Below are 16,509 nucleotides of genomic sequence, written 5' to 3' on the forward strand. Positions count from 1 at the left end.
TTAAATATGATAGATAATGTTAATGGAACATTTGATAATGGCAACATTTTGTTCTCAGCACACCGCAAGCTTAGTGTTTGACCTCAAGGGGTTCCATAACCAAATTTATCCAAAGAGGATGACAACATGACCTGCATTCTCCATTTCAGTGTTGTCAACATAAGGAGACCTATCCGCCCAATAATATTTGACTCAAACACAAACTTCATATCGTAGACTCTCCTTTTAAGACCAAACTTCATATCGTAGACTCTCCTTTAAGATCGCTCCATGTCATCACGAGGGCCTCAGAGACTTGATCTGCTTTAATGTACCCACCATCCAAGTGTTCCACCTCTCAGGAGCAATTGTCCTGTTGTAAAACAACTGTTAGTTGTTTCATCTTCTCAGATAGTCCCACGAATCCACTTGTCGGACAGTCCAATCAATCCAAAAGAAAGAAAAATCATTTCATAATTAATGAACAGTTACAGTGGAAAAAGACAAACAACAATAGGATCTTAAAAAAAACTCCATGCACAAATTTTTATAACTGCAGATCCTCTCCCATTCCCCACATTCGTTTACGAAAGAAATTCAAAAGTACCAATCCAAAAAATTGGAGTCCAAAAGAACTGAATCATCCTACATCTTTGGCCAAACTGCCTGGTTGCAGTTGAGATAATGACTTTCTCAAAATGACAGATCCTCCAAATGTGATAAAAAAAGTAGGGTAATTTTGTCAACTGAAGACGGCCAGGGCTTAAACCCACATTTCCGGCATGCTAACTTTTAGTTCTAATAAAAAAGAATATAACAAAGGATACAATAAAAGCGGCAAAAGTATGGCGCATAAAACTCCACGGCAAAACCTTTTATACTGATATCCAAAGTTGTGTCATGAATTATGTGTTCTTTGTGTTGTTCTTTTTAAAACTACATGCTCGCAAGAAAGTACTAAAAAATATCAGTAAATACATACCTTGAAACATAAGGGTCTATTCATTACATTTTTTCACATGCAATGACTAATAGCAGTAACATAACAGTGTAAGTACCAAGCAATTTACCTCTAGTCTTTTTGACAACCATGTCAGTTCCTTCAGGTCAAACACGTTGGATAGGTTTAGCTCCGGTACAAAAAAATCGAACCTGGGAAGTTAAAATTCTAATATAGTGCAACTAACAAGAGCTTGTGTACCGTGCTGGATAGGTTTACCTACATCGAAATATTAATTCTCTCGTATTACTCAAGGATGTAACTTATTAGCTTCTACCAATGTCTAGAATCAGCATCCGTCCTTGATTTATTAGGATTAACACATTTACTGGATGATGTGGCCAATGTGTCATCTAATATTTAATATTGTTGATCTGTATAATTACTTAAAGAGAACAAACAAACATTCTGCGTATATATCACTGAATTTGCATATTATTATCTCTAGGTACTAAGAAACCCCGTACGAGTTCAACATAGAGACACATAAAAAATAGAGTATTATGTTTAGGATTGGCCAAAGAACAAGCAACAGTATAGTGCATCCCATGTCAATTTCCACACTACCAATGCCGAAATAAGTCTAATCCATGTTTTGCAAACAATGAAGTCGCACCCATGGTTTACAAAAAAATTTAAAAATATAAAGAGCCATCCGAGTTGGCAAGTAACATCCATTCAAAACAGTATGCTTTTCAATGACAATCGCCTCCACAGGCAAAACTACAAAATGAAATTTGTTGCATCTTTGTTAAACCATCAGATGTATACGAACGGAATCGATCGCGTGTTTGGAGAGGAGTTTGCTAGGGTGTTGATCCACAGAAGCAACGGGGAGGGAAAAAGGGACACGTGTGTCATTAAGGGTTTCTATATTGCAACCATGGCGGGCTAACGAGACGAGCCCGGCGGCGTCCTTGGGAGGCCAGGAGCTCCATGCCCTCCGTGATGCCGCTTGCGTAGGTCAAGTCGGTGGCGTCAAATGGCTAGGTCACCCGCATCGGTGCTTGAATCGCCGTCGTTGAGCTGCATGTTCATCCACATGTCGTTGTTGGCATGGCGCACAAGCAAGTTTGCTCACAATGCAATAACTGGGTACTATGGAAGCAGCGTACCTATTTATTCCCTATAATCATTTCCCTTACTTGTAGACTATCTGAATCATTTATACAGAAGCTACAAATGTTGGTGCAAGCTAGCCATCATCTTCATGAGTCGACCCCAAAAAGCATCCCAAAGCTAACTGTTGGGTCGATCGTATTATCCCTGAAATGTCATTACAAGAAATAAAGTGAACTTCAACTAAAAGCCGACGGTAGGACGATTAGCTAAAGTAAGTAATGCACATGCAACATCCAAGGTAAATCTCTGGCCTCAAAACTTGGGTTTCCTGTGTGTCATAACAAAATATAGTATTCACACTTAAATACTTTTAGAGGATGTAGATGAGTATAAATCTAGTATTTGGCCCCCTCAAGTCTAGATGTTTTATCATTTGCCCCCCGTGAACTTCCTCTCTAGCTCCGTCAGTGGCTTGGTTTCACATAACTGGAAACCATTGCGTGGAAACCATTTTTAAACAGCATCGACTCTACAAATATAACACATTTTGTCACTGGGCACTCCTGAATCAGAAGGCACAGGCGTGGAGCACACGACGCAATATAGCAGAAGAGAATGAAGTACCTGAAACTTCCACACCATATTAAGTTTTGTGGGATTCTTGTCTGGGTGAAACAACTTGGCGTATAGAAACCCAAGTATAGCTAAATTAGTACCAATGAGGCCATGCACATATAGCCAGAATTTGATAGAAGGATCACGCACCTTGTGAGCATACACCATTCCTCCAGCCACTTGTAATGCCATCATGGAGCACACGAGCTGGGCAGTTCAGATGTATCCGCTGTTGTCTTGGTCAAATGCGTGGAAGGCCTCGGCGACCTGCTAGTGGTCGACGGAGATGGAGGAGGGACAAGGTTAGAGGAGAAGCTGCGAAGGAGAGGGCGACCCCGTCGAACTTGACGGTGCATTTACCATCACCAAGCTGATCTCGTCCCGTGCGCACAGACCCCGAGCGAGTGGAGCAGCGCGATTATCTCGAGCCTGCTTATCTTGCCACCGCCGTCGACGATGAGCAGGCTATACAGGCAAACGTTTGATCAACGCAGGCAACACTAATGTGCTAATGGTTCAAGGCAGCAGCCATTAATCATTCATATACATGTGTTCGTGCCTACACAGGTAGGAGTAGGACATCTGATAGGTGTGTTCATGCCTGCACAGGTAGGACATCTGACAGTGAAAAAGAAAAGCTGAGTCGTGAAAAACATCGGAAATACAATGTTCACTGAACGACGATTACCAACGGAGAAGAAATCAATGAAAAACTTACCAGCCAGAACAGCAACACCCCACGCGTCTGCGCCAGGGCTCGACGAGGAGGGGATGTGCAGCTGTGGAGCACGCGTCCAGCACGGCACTATGGGGTCGAGGAGCATGAGTCCATATCGATGAAGGGCAGGCTGCGGGGAAGCAAGCATTGGCGAGGCGCGGTCATGGAGGCCAATCGGCGGCCGAGGAGTGGTGGATCCCGACATCCGGTTGCCCCGTGGACAGTGGTGGAGGCCGGATCCCATCGGGAGGGAGGATACGGGGTCAACGGCGGATTGATCTGAGTGGAGACCACGGACATCGCAGCGCGAGTGGAGACTGTGGTAGGCGGCGTCGCAGATCGGGAGGCTGCGGCAGCATGGCGTCCGTGGGGAACGGCGGCAGAGGATAAAGGGGTGGGGTGTGATCGTGGGAAGGATTAGGTTTTGTCACGCGGTTTTTTTTGTTTTTTCTACCGGCTCCCACGGGAATGAAAATTAGGTGGGGTGAGGCGAGGGAGTTCCGATCGATGGGGAGGCCAGGGAGGATGAACGAACGAACGATGTACGAACTGCTTCATTAGGAGTAGAGATTTTGCCGTATTGTTAAGTATTCTCCTCTAGTTTTTTTCTCTATCTACTAGAAGTGGATGCGGCGGCGGGCGGCAATTCGGTTGCTTCATTTTAAATTTATAATATCCGCAAAATTTTATTGTTGGCAGTAGATGATGGATGGATGGAGTTTTGCACGTCTGATTCGTTGTATACATGCATAATCACAACGAGGATAAGGAAGCACATCAGGAATTTCCATAGAAATTACCGTGGAATTTTTTTGACGGTACCAACAATGGATCAGACATCCGATTTACAGGAGCAGCATGTTTCGTCTATAGCAACCTTTGCTCGGCATCAAATCACACATACGGGATACCCTGGAAATCATTCCTAAATTAAATCAAAGACTCTTCTATATACCGAGATGCGTGCAGTCCTGCACCACGCAGGCGCCGTACCATGGACCTTCCCAGGAAACCATGCCCTCTCGTCTTCCTGACGACCGTCCTCCTCGTCCTCGCAGTTCTTGGCCCATGCGTTCTCGCAGATGGCAGCAAAGATGTCGGTATGTTACGCTCTTTCTCCGTGCACGGAGCTGGTGTTTGTTTGCATCATCAACACGTACGCGCATCAAGTGCAAGTTGATTTTTCATATGTTTGCTGCATGCAGGAGCTAATAACGGGACGCAAACCCCCGAGGTCGGGCGGGCCAACTTCACCGTCAGGAACGCCGCCGGCTGCGCCCCCGGCCAGCCCGGATGGCACCCCGGAGGCCCCGGCCACCCCGGGTGGCACCCCCCAGGCAACGTCCCCGGGCACCCCGGAGGCCCCGGATGGCACCCCCCAGGCAACGTCCCCGGCCACCCCGGGGGACCCGGATGGCACCCCCCAGGCAACGGATACGGCCAGCCCGGAGGCAACGGGTACCATCAGCCGTGGACGCCGACGCCGCAAGTGCGCAGCCCTATCAGGAGCGCCGCCGCCGCCGACCACCGGCACGGGCATTGCGCGGCGGGCTTCTCTGTATTCCTCCTTGGTGCCACCGCCAGCTGGTTGCTTCGTTTTTAATTAGCGAGACCTGAATTACGTACCTTTAGACAATTAGATTCTGGGATGCATGCAAGCAATATATCACGATCGATTTAGATAGATCAAAAAGGCTAATTAGGCTGAGTGTTGTAAGCAAATGCCATCAGAAGATGTCAAAAAAAAGGGTAGTGGCCTGATTTTTGTTTTGGGTGTAAAATTGATCATGGGATTGGGACGGCTGCTGTGCGTCTTCTACGTTTTTTTTTTTTTAAATTTCAGCCTCCTTCCTCCTCCTGAACCGCCCATGACCATTGGCCTACCGTCGTCATCTACAGCGCTCTGTGGCCGCCTCACCGTCGTGAGCCCATCCTCGACCATCCCTCTAAACCTTTTCAACCATCAATAGAAAGACTTAAAGATGGAATTATCATCGGTAGATAAAGTCTGCACTAAGGAATCTTTTTCGGAAAAAAATTGGGTGAAGACGGGCTGCAAACCTCCTCCCGTGCATACCCGATCCGATCTGCCGCCACATGTCGTACCAATGCATCCCACGGCATCCGCTCGCGCCCGTTGTAGCGCTCCTTTCTTCGCCTTGTTCCGTCGCTCCCGGCGCTTCGGCTCGGCTTGATCGGTGAGCTGCTATATCGGCTCAAGAAACCGAACATAATCCCCATCTTGTTCCACGTCCAGTGGAGCCAAGGCCGAGCGAAGCCAGCGGAGCGAGGTGGCGGCGCCTGCAGAGAGTGGCGGCGACGGCGGACCAGGAGGCACCATGGACACCTATGCCCACGACTCGACAAGTGGTGCGCGTCCGTGGGAGAGCTGCTCAAACTGCCAGCGTTAGAAGACCCAGATCGGATGGCAGCCGAAGTTGGGCATGGAGGCGCCCTTGCTGGCTCACGGCGTGCAGCGCCCGCTCAGCAAGTATGTGCGTGCATGGTGCCGTCATGCTCTCGTGGCCATAAGCTCGCCGGATATGATATCGTGTCCACCAATAACTGAATGAACTCATTTTCCCGACTCAAAAGAAGAGTAGCTTTTCACTGATGAACCAGCGCCTTCCATAATCGAGTAGTTTGATTTTCTAGCTTTGTGGTCGTTGCAAGTTTCTTGTCAATGGGCATCACAATTGTAATATCCTCTCTCCATAGAGCAGGGGCGGCGCTAGGGGTATTCTTGGGTCCTCATGTGAATACCCATGATTTTTACAAAACACAGTGTTGATTCTGGCAAAACAGTGACAATTTTCAAAAAACAGCAATGATTTTGGCAAAATGAATACACATGAATACCCGGTTGCAAATTCCTGGAGCTGCCACTGCCATAGAGCATGACTGTATAATAGTTGAACGAGTATAATTTTCAGATTTCAACTCTGTATGATATCACACTGTATTTCTATTATCAATAAGCAAAAATAGGTTCCTTTTTTTGCAGCAACTGTTCATGTCCGTTTCTTGGATTGCATTATTATGTGCTCTATGTTGCCGACACCATCGCATGCAACTTGTTTGTGTCCCACAAAGCCTCGTACAGTTTAGATGTCAGAGTTTTTTGAACTTCTCTGAATTATAATTGATGCATTGTCATTCTCGAAAAATATTAATAATTGATGGACTGATAGTTCAGGTTTGCAAATAGGTTTAGAGTGGCCTAACGGTGATGTTGGATTGATAGATAGCTGGGTTAGGAAGAGGGAACATGTAAAGGTTAAACGGAGAATCTGATGACACCGAGAACATGAAGTAGATCGTGTTAAGTAGACTGCATTATTTATGCATTTTCATGGCCTGCTATGTGAAGGAAATATGCCCTACAGGTAATAATAAAGTTATTATTGATTTCCTTATATCATGATAAATGTTTATTATTCATGCTAGAATTGTATTAACCGGAAACATAATACTTGTGTGAATACATAAACAAATAGAGTGTCACTAGTATGCCTCTACTTGACTAGCTCGTTGATCAAAGATGGTTATGTTTCCTAGCAATTGACATGAGTTGTCATTTGATTAACGGGATCACATCATTAGGAGAATGATGTGATTGACTTGACCCATTCCGTTAGCTTAGCACATGATCGTTTAGTATTCTGCTATTGCTTTCTTCATGACTTATACATGCTCCTATGACTATGAGATTATGCAACTCTCATTTATCGGAGGAACACTTTGTGTGCTACCAAACGTCACACCGTAACTGGGTGATTATAAAGATGCACTACAGGTGTCTCCGAAGGTACTTGTTGGGTTGGCTTATTTCAAGATAAGGATTTGTCACTCCGATTGTCAGAGAGGTATCTCTGGGCCCTCTCGGTAATGCACATCACTATAAGCCTTGCAAGCAATGCAACTAATGAGTTAGTTGCGGGATAGTGCATTACGGAATGAGTAAAGAGACTTGCCGGTAATGAGATTGAACTAGGTATTGAGATACCGACGATCGAATCTCGGGCAAGTAACATACCGATGACAAAGGGAACAACGTATGTTGTTATGCGTTTTGACCGATAAAGATCTTCGTAGAATACGTAGGAGCCAATATGAGCATTCAGGTTTCGCTATTGGTTATTGACTGGAGACATGTCTCGGTCATGTCTACATAGTTTTCGAACCCGTAGGGTCCGCACACTTAAAGTTCGATGACAGTTATATTATGAGTTTATGTGTTTTGATGAACCAAAGGTAGTTCGGAGTCCCGGATGTGATCACGGACATGACGAGGAGTCTCATAATGGTCGAGACATAAAGATTGATATATTGGAAGCCTATATTTGGATATCGGAAGTGTTCCAGATGAAATCGGGATTTTACCGGAGTACCGGGGGTTACTGGAACCCTCCCGGGGGTTTAATGGGCCAAGATGGGCCTTAGTGGAGAAGAGGAGGGGCGGCCAGGGCAGGCCGCGCGCCCCCTCTCCCTCTAGCCCGAATTGGACAAGGAGGGGGGGGGGCTTTCCTTCTTCTCTCCCTCCTCCTCCCCCATTCTCCTACTCCAACTAGGAAAGGAGGGAGTCCTACTCCTGGTGGGAGTAGGACTCCTCCCTGGCGCGCCTCCTCCTGGCCGGCCGCCTCTCCCCCCTTGCTCCTTTATATACGGGGGCATGCGGGCACCTCTAGACACAACAATTGATCTCTTGGGTCTCTTAGCCGTTTGCGGTGCCCCCCTCCATCATAGTTCACCTCGATAATATCGTAGTGGTGCTTAGGCGAAGCCCTGCGTCGGTAGAACATCATCATCGTCACCACGCCATCATGCTGACGAAACTCTCCCTCAAAGCTCGGCTGGATCGGAGTTCGAGCGACGTCATCGAGCTGAACGTGTGCTGAACTCGGAGGTGCCGTACGTTCGGTACTTGATCGGTCGGATCGTGAAGACGTACGACTACATCAACCGCGTTGTGCAAACGCTTCCGCTTTCAGTCTACGAGGGTACGTGGACAACACTCTCCCCTCTCGTTGCTATGCATCACCATGATCCTGTGTGTGCGTAAGATTTTTTTTGAAATTACTACGTTCCCCAACACTATGAGGTCTGAAAAGATGTCAAAATGCTCGCTGATGTTCTTTTGGTTACAACATACTTTCTTCAATGAATTTCAAGATTCAGAAGCTTATGATGAAAATAATGATGATACTCTATTGTAAATTGTTCAAAATTATTGTCTGTAATTTTTCATATCTGTAAAAGGATAGATTCTTGGGATCATCTATAAATTGAAAAAAAAACCCTGATGTTTATATCATCTTTTACATGCTCATATCTTGATTTTGTTGCAAACAGGAAAGCACAGCTAGGTCCTGCTAGCTTTCACAAGAGAGAACCTCACTTCCTTTTTGTTAGAAAAGGATGCGTCGATGTATCAAAACTGAAAGCATGCAGATTTCACATTTTTACATTTGAACATTTCATTGTACTCATATAGCGCTGATTGGAAAGTGATTGCAAATGGATTCAAATTGGATCGAAATTTAAACACCAAGGAGTAGCATCCTAGTAAAGCAGCCCTATGAGAATAAATAGATAATCATGTAGATATTACAAAGCAAGGTTCCATATTTTCATGATTTGGCACTCCATCAGAATGATAGAGCAAATTGTTCCTGAAAGCATATGAAAAATCGTCAAACTTCAACCATCCTTCTCATGATATCAAACATGGTGTCAAATGATACGGCATCACCAAAGCATGCATAATCCATAATGGACTGACCATCTGCCCCCAAAAAATTAGCTATCTGACCATCCTTCTCATCTACTTGAATCGCATAAAAAAACGTTGGATCCTCCCTCTGCTTATTCTTCAAGTATTCTAACAATGTTTTTGCATCATTGGATTCTAAATACCTCTTCCTTTCCTTACCAATCTCATTATTGCAATCCATTTTGAGAATGGCACTTTGTCGCCTCCTCCAAAGAACGCTACCATGAAATCATACACCTGAGATGGCTTCATCCCAGCTTCACGTATCTGGCCAATTAGCGTTTTGTCCGCTTTTACAACACGTCGTTGGGACCTCAGCTTGTGTAACTTATTGGGACTAGCAAGATAATGATTGTGATCGGTTACAACCTTTTGCACTGTATAAATCCCCTCTCCACTAACACTAAATTGAACACGAGCCTGACAACCTGTTTTTGTAGTGGCCTTTGATGATTCAGTTTCTCGTTCTCCCTGATTACTGCAAACTATATATTTCTGGTATATACTTGGATCTTGGCGGCGCTTTGTCTGGCTCTTTCTGATACTAAACCCAACCTTGCCGGCATACGTGTTGTACATGTCGTATGCTTTCTGCTCTGAATCAAATGACGTTGGGAACGATCAAAGCTTGCCCAACTTTATCAACCACCTACATTAAAAAGTGTTGAGAACTAAAGATACGTTACCACAATGTAAACTATATATTATGTTTTTCTTCACAACACATTAATTGTACATTACGTGCATCATGGACGGAATACTTTGTTCTGAATAAGCTATTGTATTATCAAGCCAAATACGAGCAAATCGTTGTGTACAGAATTATTAATATGCCATCCTCAAATTGTTCATTGGAGAGAAACATCTTATCTTGACTTCCTGATCTAGCTTTTGGCATGACAATGTACTATACACATGCATGTTGAGATTGTTGTAAGGGACAATCTCGAAGAACCAGGCAACGACCATACCTATTGTATCTCCTCTCCGTCAGTTGCACGCCCACTGTCGCTCACATCGTCCTCCTGGCCTCTTTCTCCAGTCATGTTGGTTGTGTCATACTCCTGGTAATACTCCTGGTCTTCTGTTACGTGCGGTGGCGGCAAGTCTATGTCGCATGTTGCTGCCTCCGGCGCCACTGTCGACAGTGGGCTGTATGAGGTGGAGCAGCGGTCGTCCTCATCCGCATGGTTTACATGATCCAAGGCGACGACAGTGCCAGACTCCGGCATGGCGACTCCCGTCCTTCTCAGTGGAGGCGACACTTCAGGCAGCGGGAGCACGACCCGCGACGGCGATGGCTCTTATTCTGGGCCGATGCAGCCATGGGAGAGAGAGGGCGGCGAGGCGTTCTGGCGCGGTGCGGCCATCTCCGACCCAGGGATCCCACGCCCACCATTCCGATCGCGTGGAGAAGAAGGCTCCGATTGCTCGGCCATGGAGACTCCAATTACCGCGGAAGCGATTGATACGAGCCGCGTAGTTTGTTTCCTGGAGCCGATGCGAGGTACTCGAGCCGAGAAACGTACGCGCAGGTGGGGATGAGAGGATAGCGTTAGATGGAGAGCAGGGACAGGTGGCGGCAGATCGGATCGGGTATGCACGGGAGGAGGTTTGCAGCCGGTCTCCACCCAATTTTTGCTCATCTTTTTCATATTTTAAAAATGTAAACGAGAAATTTTCTTTAATCTCATTCCATTGAAGTAAAGTATCACCCACAGGGTTCGTCTAAAAGCAAAATGATCCTGTCTTTTTTCACACACATCAACCAAAGTAATTTTTTTTTTTTTAAAACAGAAATCATAGAGTCTAGGATACGACCGTTTTAATGATTTAACATCCATCCACCAGTCTTCCCAAAATCTGTTTTCCCCCATCAGCTAGTTTCATCTTATAACATACTACAGAAAATATCTCTTGCTTCACACTAGTTGAACAACCATTCTAAACATGTTTATTAAGCAAAACATATTCGCGGAGCCCTTCTTCAGTGCCTAATTTCCCCCACTGTTTATTAAGCAAATTAAGTATACCCAAGCCACCTTGCTTTTAGGGTTAAAAATTATCAGCCAACCTAACCAAACGAACATTTAACTTTATCACCCTGCTTATGCGTATTGCAGCATATTTACTTATCCTCCCCTAACTTCCTCTAATACACCTCTAACTTCTTGCATTAATAGCAAGGGCATCAACAACTAAATAAAATATCAGTGGGGACAGAAAATCACCATGTCTCGAGCCTTTGAAAGTTTCAAAACTAGGGCCCATAAAATTATTAACTTTAATTCCAACATGCCCCCCTTTCATGATTTTCACAATCCATTCCATATATCTGGGAAATCTTTTAAACTCGACATCTTATGTTCAAAAGACCATTTAAATTTGTCACATGCTTTTTAAAGTCCACTTTGAAAACCATAGCACCATGCTATTAGCATGTATAATGTTCATGGCTTCATGTAGGATATGGACCCCTTCCATAATATACCTGCCTTTAATAAAAGAAAAAAGTCCATTTTACTACCCTGAAAAAAGTTGATGGTTCACATAACCCCCTGATCTTTATTTCTGTTTCCTTCACCCCCTAAACAATCCCATACCGGACAAAATCGGTCCCTATGATGGTTTGACTCAAATGGCTGCTGATGTGGCAGTGGTCAACGGTGGTTTTGACCACAGGTGGGCCCCCCTCATCAGGCTGGGCTGAGATAGAGGAGCTCCAGCCTCCCCTTGCGCCCGACCCCGCCGCCTCCGGCCGACGCCGGCGACCGCCGGAGTTCCAAGCCGCCGCGCCGAGCGCCCTGCTTCTCCTTCCTCCCTTCTCTTTCCTCTTCCTTCCCTCTTTTCTAACCCCAAATCTCCCGCATATCCCTTGTTCGTCGCCTAAAGCTCATGGTCGCCGTCGCCGCGTCGATCCCGCGGCCGCCGGCCTCCCCTCGTCACGCCAAGACGCCCAGTAGCTCCGCCATCGTCGTCTCCTTCACCCTCGCCGAAGGGCTCGGGCTAGGAGGCCACGTACGCTCGCCATCGCCATCGTCTTCGTCCACGGCCGCCGCATCTTGTCATCGATTTTGTTATGTCCGTCGACACCCGCGCTCGCTAACCTCGTCCACGAGCTCCGGGTGAGCTCCTCTGCCGATTCCCCCTTCGATCTGTGCCCGTGTGCGCCGCAGTTGCAGCTACCCCCGTGCGCTCGCTCGCTGCTGCTTTACTTGTGGCTGCTGCTTGTGCCGTTGTTGCCTTGCTTGCTTGCTGCTGCTGCCGGGGTACGCGCTGCATCGCGGGGGTCAATCCGGTGGTCGTAGCTCCGCCGGGGGTGGCCTTTGCCGCCGAGGCGAGCGCCCGAGCTCCTCTCTGTCCCGCGGGCGAGCGACAGAGGAAGGAGACAGACTTGTCAAGCGGACCCCACCTCCTCTAGGCCCCACCCGTCAATCTCAGCCACACCTGCCAAGGGAGGCCCACCCGCAGGTCAAAACCACTGTTGACCAATGCCACATCAGCAGCAAGTAGAGACAATCCACCCGGGGGGTTCTTTCATCCGGTATGGGTTTGTTTAGGGGGTGAAAGGAACAGAAAAATAGATGAGGGGGTATTGTGAACCACCAACTTTATTCAGGGTAGTAAAATGGACTTTTTTTCTTAATAAAAGCAGTTTGTACAAGAGAAATTGGAGGACTCACCACCCCACTCAATCTATTCATAAAGATTTTAGTGAAAAAAAATTAAACTAACATTCAAGAGGGAAATGGGCCAGCAATTTTGAATTTGTTTACCATCACTGCTTTTAGGAATCAATGTGATAATTCCATAGCTCAAGGTAGCAATGCTAATGTTACCTCTCTGGAAATCATCAATCATAGCTTTTAGACACCATTTAATCAAATTGCATCATATGTGGTAAAACTCAATGGGAGACCAGCAGGACCAGGACTCTTATTTTGTTCCATAGAAAATTCAGCAATATAAATCTCATACATAGAAAAATCCGATAACAAGATCCTCAGCTTTCTGGCTGGAAATCCTACTAATAATCCAATCAATACTAAGAGAAACGAGCTCTTTGTTATGCGGGGGAAAAGAGAAATGAGCTCCAGCTGAATGCATGCTAACAAAATCAACACTTTTTGTGAGACAAAGTGTAATTGACGCCATGATTTTACATACAGTTGCGGTATACATTTTGGAATTTTCTGCATCGGTAAACGCGATTGAGACACATACATACATTACACACATATACACTCTTCGATCGACCTGGTTTGGTTTTGAGTTATGATCGGATCCTTCCTTGATCCGTTCCACCATGGATGCATGCATGGACTGGCATGCAGAAGGCGCGCGCACGGATTGACGAACTAGGGCGGTGCTGCTCGACCGGTGAGGACTGACGGCGACGCGTGGAGGGATGGATGATCGATTCAGACGATGGATCATCTCCCCTTCATGTCGGCGAGCTGCGCGAAGAGCTCGTTGGCGGAGGTGGTGGACTGGTCGGGCACGGTGGTGACGCCGCTGGCGGAGGAGACGATGGAGGCGTCGGCGTCGTCGGCGTCGGTGGCGCCCTCGGGCGGGTTGGCCTCCTGCAGTTGCAGCGCGTACTCGAGGTTCCAGAGCACGTCGCCCATGGAGAGGCGGTCGCTGCCGAACTCGCAGAGGCACTTCTCGGCGGTCTCGGCGAACTTGGCGAGCGACTCCGGGTTGACCTTGCCGTTGAGGTTGGGGTCCATGATCTTCTCGATGAGGCCCTTGCGCTTCCACTGCAGGCCCCACTCGGCGAGGCTGACCTGCTCCCGCGGCAGCTGCGGGTCGATGGGCGCCCGCGCGCACAGCGTCTCCAGCAGCACCACCCCGAAGGAGTAGACGTCCGACTTGTCGGTCAGCTGCTGGCACCGGAAGTACTCCGGGTCGAGGTACCCGAAGCTGCCCTTGACGGCGGTGCTGACGTGCAGCTGGTTCATCCCGGGGCCGTCCTTGGAGAGGCCGAAGTCGGCCACCTTGGCCACGAACTTTTCGTCGAGGAGGATGTTGGTGGTCTTGACGTCCCGGTGGATGATCCCGTGCGCGGTGCCGGTGTGGAGGTAGTGGAGGCCCCTGGCGGCGCCGATGCAGATCTCGAGGCGCTGCTTCCAGGAGAGCGTGGGCAGGCCCTCGGGGCCGCCGTAGATGTGGTCGCGGAAGGGCCCGTGCTGCATGAACTCGTAGACGAGGATCATCTCCTCGCCCTCGTCGCAGTAGCCGATGAGGGACACGAGGTGGCGGTGCCGGAGCTTGGACAGCATCTGGATCTCGGTGTTGAACTCGTTGATGCCCTGCTCCGACGACGGGTTCCCGCGCTTGATGGCCACCTTGATCCTGGACCCCTCCTCGTCGGGGTCGTTGATCTCGCCCACGTACACGTTGCCGAACCCTCCCACGCCGATGATGGCGCTCTCGTCGAAGTTCTTGGTCGCCTCTGACATCTCCGCGAAGGTGAAGAAGTGGCCCATCCCCGCGGTGGAGGAGAAGGTGTAGCCGCTCTTGGACCCCTTGCCGTTGGAGAAGGACTGGCCCGTGTGGATGGGCAGCAGCCACGACGAGAAGCTGTTGCGCCGGTCCCAGTCCTGCGGCCGCCGGTGCCACTTAACCACCATGCATCCCAGGCCGGCGAAGGCGCCGAACATCATGGCGAACCCCACGGCAGCGACCACTTTGCGGGTGCCGCTGCCGTCGTCCACCATCCGGCCGTCCACGCCGAACTCGCCGTCCAGGCTGCCCACCGAGTTGCTCATCTTGAGCACCTCCGCGCCGTTGAGCAGCGCGTCGTTGCGGCCCGTGTCCTGCCCCAGCGGCCCGACCCCGATGATAATGTGGCCGTCGGTGTTGACCGACGAGTTCACCACGAAGTCCTTGTAGTAGGGCGCGGCCAGGTCGCCCGTGATGGTGGAGAGGTCCAGGGCGGAGATGGCCTTGCGGCCGTTGATGTACGCGTTGAAGTAGAGGTCGTTGGCGGACGTGCTTATGATGTCGGCGAAGAAGAGGCGGACGAGATAGTCGAACGACGGGTCCACGTCCACCTTCCACGACACGTTGAAGTTCTGGTTCGCGACGCCGGATTCAGCCATGTGGCGGGCGGTCGCGTACACCGCCGTGGGTGCCACGAGCTTGGTCGCCGGGAACGCGTCGGGGTACTTGATCGCGCTCGTCGGCACCGACACCTCCGTCCCGGCGTCCTTGGGGTTCAGGTACTGCCCGTCGTCCTCCCACTGCCGGCCGAGCGTGTCGTTCACGGGGCCGATGGGCGGGCCACCGACGTTGAGCCGGCACACCACCTGGTACGCAGCCTCTGACAACCCGCTTGTCTCGGCTAGCGGCGACACCGTCAGGGCCGTCTTGCTGATGAGCTCGTCGGGGGCGTTGACGACCTCGATGGCGTTGATGAACGCCGAGCCCGACTGCGGGGTGAACTTGAGCTCGAGCTTGTTCTCCGTGGCGTTGACGATGTACTCCTTCATGACCGCCTTCGCCTCGGGGGTGAAGCCGTGGAGAAGGACGTTAACGGCGGTGGACACGTCGAACGTGGCCGCCGCCAGGTCGGCCTCCCCGCTCTTGATGGGGAAGAAGTAGAGCCGGATGAAGTGCCAGCCGGGTGCCGTGAGCGGGAAGTTGTAGACGGCCTCCTCCTTGAAGACCCGCGCGGAGCGGTAGAGGTGCGACGGCACGTCGGCCTTGTCGTCGGCGACCTTGATGTTGTCCCTGGCGGAGAGCAGGCTGTTGGCCTCCGCGTCGGTCTTGAAGGACTTGCCGTCCTTGGTGTCGGCGGCGGCCGTGCCGCCGCAGTCGATGTAGAAGGCGTCCTTGGGCGTGAACTTGGACGGCCCCGACCCGCCGCCCGAGCCGTTGTCCGTGACCGGCTTCCCCTGCCCCGCCACGGCCGTCAGCGTCGCGAGCACGGCCAGCAGCGCCAGCGGGAGCGCCCCGCGGCGCACCATCTTAAGCGCGGTGCTTGTCCTCGTCACCCTCGCCCCCACGCTGCTGTTGTGCCGCCGCTCAAGTCGACACCGCGGCCGCCGCCGCCACCTCGACGCGCAGCGCCCGACGCCGGGGACGTCGTCGTGCTGATTTTTGTTATTGTGGTGGCCTGGGCCTGGCTGGGGTGGCGCCCTCTCGCCCTCTCTCTGGTTGGGCGGGGCCAATCGGAGGAGAGGGAAGGGGGCGGAGGAGACTTGAGGGGGAGGGAGAAATGGGCGGGGGTTAAGCGGTGGTGGGTGGCGCCATGCCAAGTTTAAGCCGGTTTGACCCGGGCGTCGGCGTGCTATGTTTGGGGGCTCGTCCACCATTGACGCAAGTCATTCTGCACATGGCTATTCTTGGAGCTTGTGG

General features: G+C 49.7%; 1 protein-coding gene across 1 annotated transcript; it reads right to left on the reverse strand.

Moving 5' to 3' along the window:
- Positions 1-13,304: 13,304 nt before the first annotated feature.
- LOC125522631 (probable receptor-like protein kinase At4g39110) lies at positions 13,305-16,287 on the reverse strand. Its single transcript, XM_048687675.1, has one exon. It carries the CDS (start codon positions 16,116-16,118, stop codon positions 13,581-13,583), a length of 2,538 nt encoding a protein of 845 aa, XP_048543632.1. The 5' UTR covers positions 16,119-16,287; the 3' UTR covers positions 13,305-13,580.
- Positions 16,288-16,509: the final 222 nt, after the last annotated feature.

The sequence above is a fragment of the Triticum urartu genome, chromosome 7, assembly GCF_003073215.2.
Source record: "Triticum urartu cultivar G1812 chromosome 7, Tu2.1, whole genome shotgun sequence".
NCBI classification, from domain to species: domain Eukaryota; kingdom Viridiplantae; phylum Streptophyta; class Magnoliopsida; order Poales; family Poaceae; genus Triticum; species Triticum urartu.

Excerpts from the sequence above, each read along its gene's own strand:
- LOC125522631 (XM_048687675.1), bottom strand. The coding sequence starts at position 16,118 with ATGGTGCGCCGCGGGGCGCTCCCGCTGGCGCTGCTGGCCGTGCTCGCG.